This window comes from Ursus maritimus, unplaced genomic scaffold (genome assembly GCF_017311325.1).
Source record: "Ursus maritimus isolate PB19 unplaced genomic scaffold, ASM1731132v1 scaffold_24, whole genome shotgun sequence".
Lineage (NCBI taxonomy): Eukaryota > Metazoa > Chordata > Mammalia > Carnivora > Ursidae > Ursus > Ursus maritimus.
In genome coordinates, this window is record NW_024424897.1 from 24,618,522 (window position 1) to 24,620,062 (window position 1,541).

The 1,541-nt window shown below is 54.6% G+C and overlaps 1 protein-coding gene across 1 annotated transcript in view; it reads right to left on the reverse strand.

Annotated features, from left to right (window-relative positions):
* Positions 1-1,483, reverse strand: part of SLC35B1 (solute carrier family 35 member B1) — a 7,707-nt gene extending 6,224 nt beyond the window's left edge. Inside the window, exons 1-2 of the mRNA XM_040640800.1 lie at positions 1,135-1,483; positions 387-490 (exon numbers count right to left, since the gene is read on the reverse strand). Of these exons, the coding sequence (XP_040496734.1) occupies positions 387-490; positions 1,135-1,346 (316 nt within the window). The 5' untranslated portion in view covers positions 1,347-1,483. The remainder of the gene's footprint in view (positions 1-386; positions 491-1,134) is intronic.
* Positions 1,484-1,541: the final 58 nt, after the last annotated feature.

The following is a 1,541-nucleotide window of genomic DNA, read 5'->3' on the forward strand; positions in this document are numbered from 1 at the left end:
CCTAACACAAGACCACATGCAGAGCAGGAATGGGGGCTCATTCAGTTCAAGGGACTAGTTAGCTCTGCTGGAGCCCCCAGGGAACAGAGAGAGCAGCTCAAAACGTTTGAAGCGGACACATAAAGGAAAATCAAAGGGAAGTCAGAAAAAAAAATTAAGTATTCTCGGTGGGGATCCGGCACACAGAAGACCCATCCTCTGCACAGTTCTGACTCAGAAGTTGGTCTAATTTAAGGAAATAGGGTTTCACCCCATTCCAAAGCCATTAGTTCTGCAGACTGAACAGAGAGGCTTTGAAAGCACTAAAGAGAGTGCAAGCGTTGAGAGTTAAACCTTAAAGGTGGATAGGGAGGGGGCACACAACAGATTACGAGATAGGTACTCACAGATCTTGGCAAACACAGCATTGATCACACATTGAATGAAGACCAAAGTTAAGGCAAAAGTGAACGTCTCCTGCTTGGCTCCCTCCCCATACTTTCCTCTTGTTCTAAGAATGAAATGATGAGGAGGAAAAAGGAGAAGAATTAGTGTATTTCGCTCAGTGTCACCTAGTATGTCTAGAGTCACTGAAAGCTTCAGAATGATCTTGCTTCTCTGGATGTAAGGGCAGTTTGGTAAGGATTTAATTGGCTCTAGAAGCCAGACATCCCAGCCTGCTGATCCCGTAGCCTGGGGAAAGAATATCCGTAAAGGACGGAGCTAGAGGAAACGTGGAAAATTAAGATGGTGAAACGAGGTACCCCAAGCAGCAGATGAAGGGATTTGGGCTACAGAAGCAAGGCCGAGGGCAGAAGAACCAGCTGCCTGCAAACATCTGGAAGTAACAAAGAGGAGCTGGCACAGGCAAGGAAACCTGTGTGGGGGCTACAATTCTCAGCCTGTAAAACCCAAGCCCTTAGAACCAACAAGGAGGAAAACAAGGGAAGAAAAATAACCAGGTCCCGAGAACCCGGAGACCAACTTTTGCGTTTAGGAAATCTGAGCAGGCTCAGCCGCGGCCGCAAAAGTGTCGGGATGCTGGGAAGGCGGGCAAGAGGGAACACCCGGGCCAGGGGCGGGAGGCCCGCGAACCGGGCCACAGGGGCGAGAGAGAGGGGCAGGTGTGCGCTCCGGCCCCGGGGATCCGCTCACATCTTTTCCTGCAGGATCCCATAGTAGAAATAGCAGACAAACACGCCGAGGAAGCAGAGCGGCAGGCGCAGCCGGTCGGGCACCAGGGAGCTGCTAGCGGCCATGAGACGCCCGGACGACCCAACCGGAGACCCGCTCACGGCCGGCAGCGGCAGCGGCGGCGGCGGCGACAACTCCAGCCGGACATCGCCGGCCGGCGACAGGGGCCTCATAGGAGCTGCATGCGACCGCCGCTTAGTAGGCCCCAGCAGCCACCGCCAGGGCTGCCAGCTCAGGGCCTCCTAGAGGGAAACGCTTCGGGACCCAGAAACCGTTCCAAAGGAAAGAAGACCCGCCTTGGGACCTTGGCTTCGTCCCTGATGGCCGAGGGAGCCACCCGCCCCGACATTAATGCCGTGCCCTCGAGC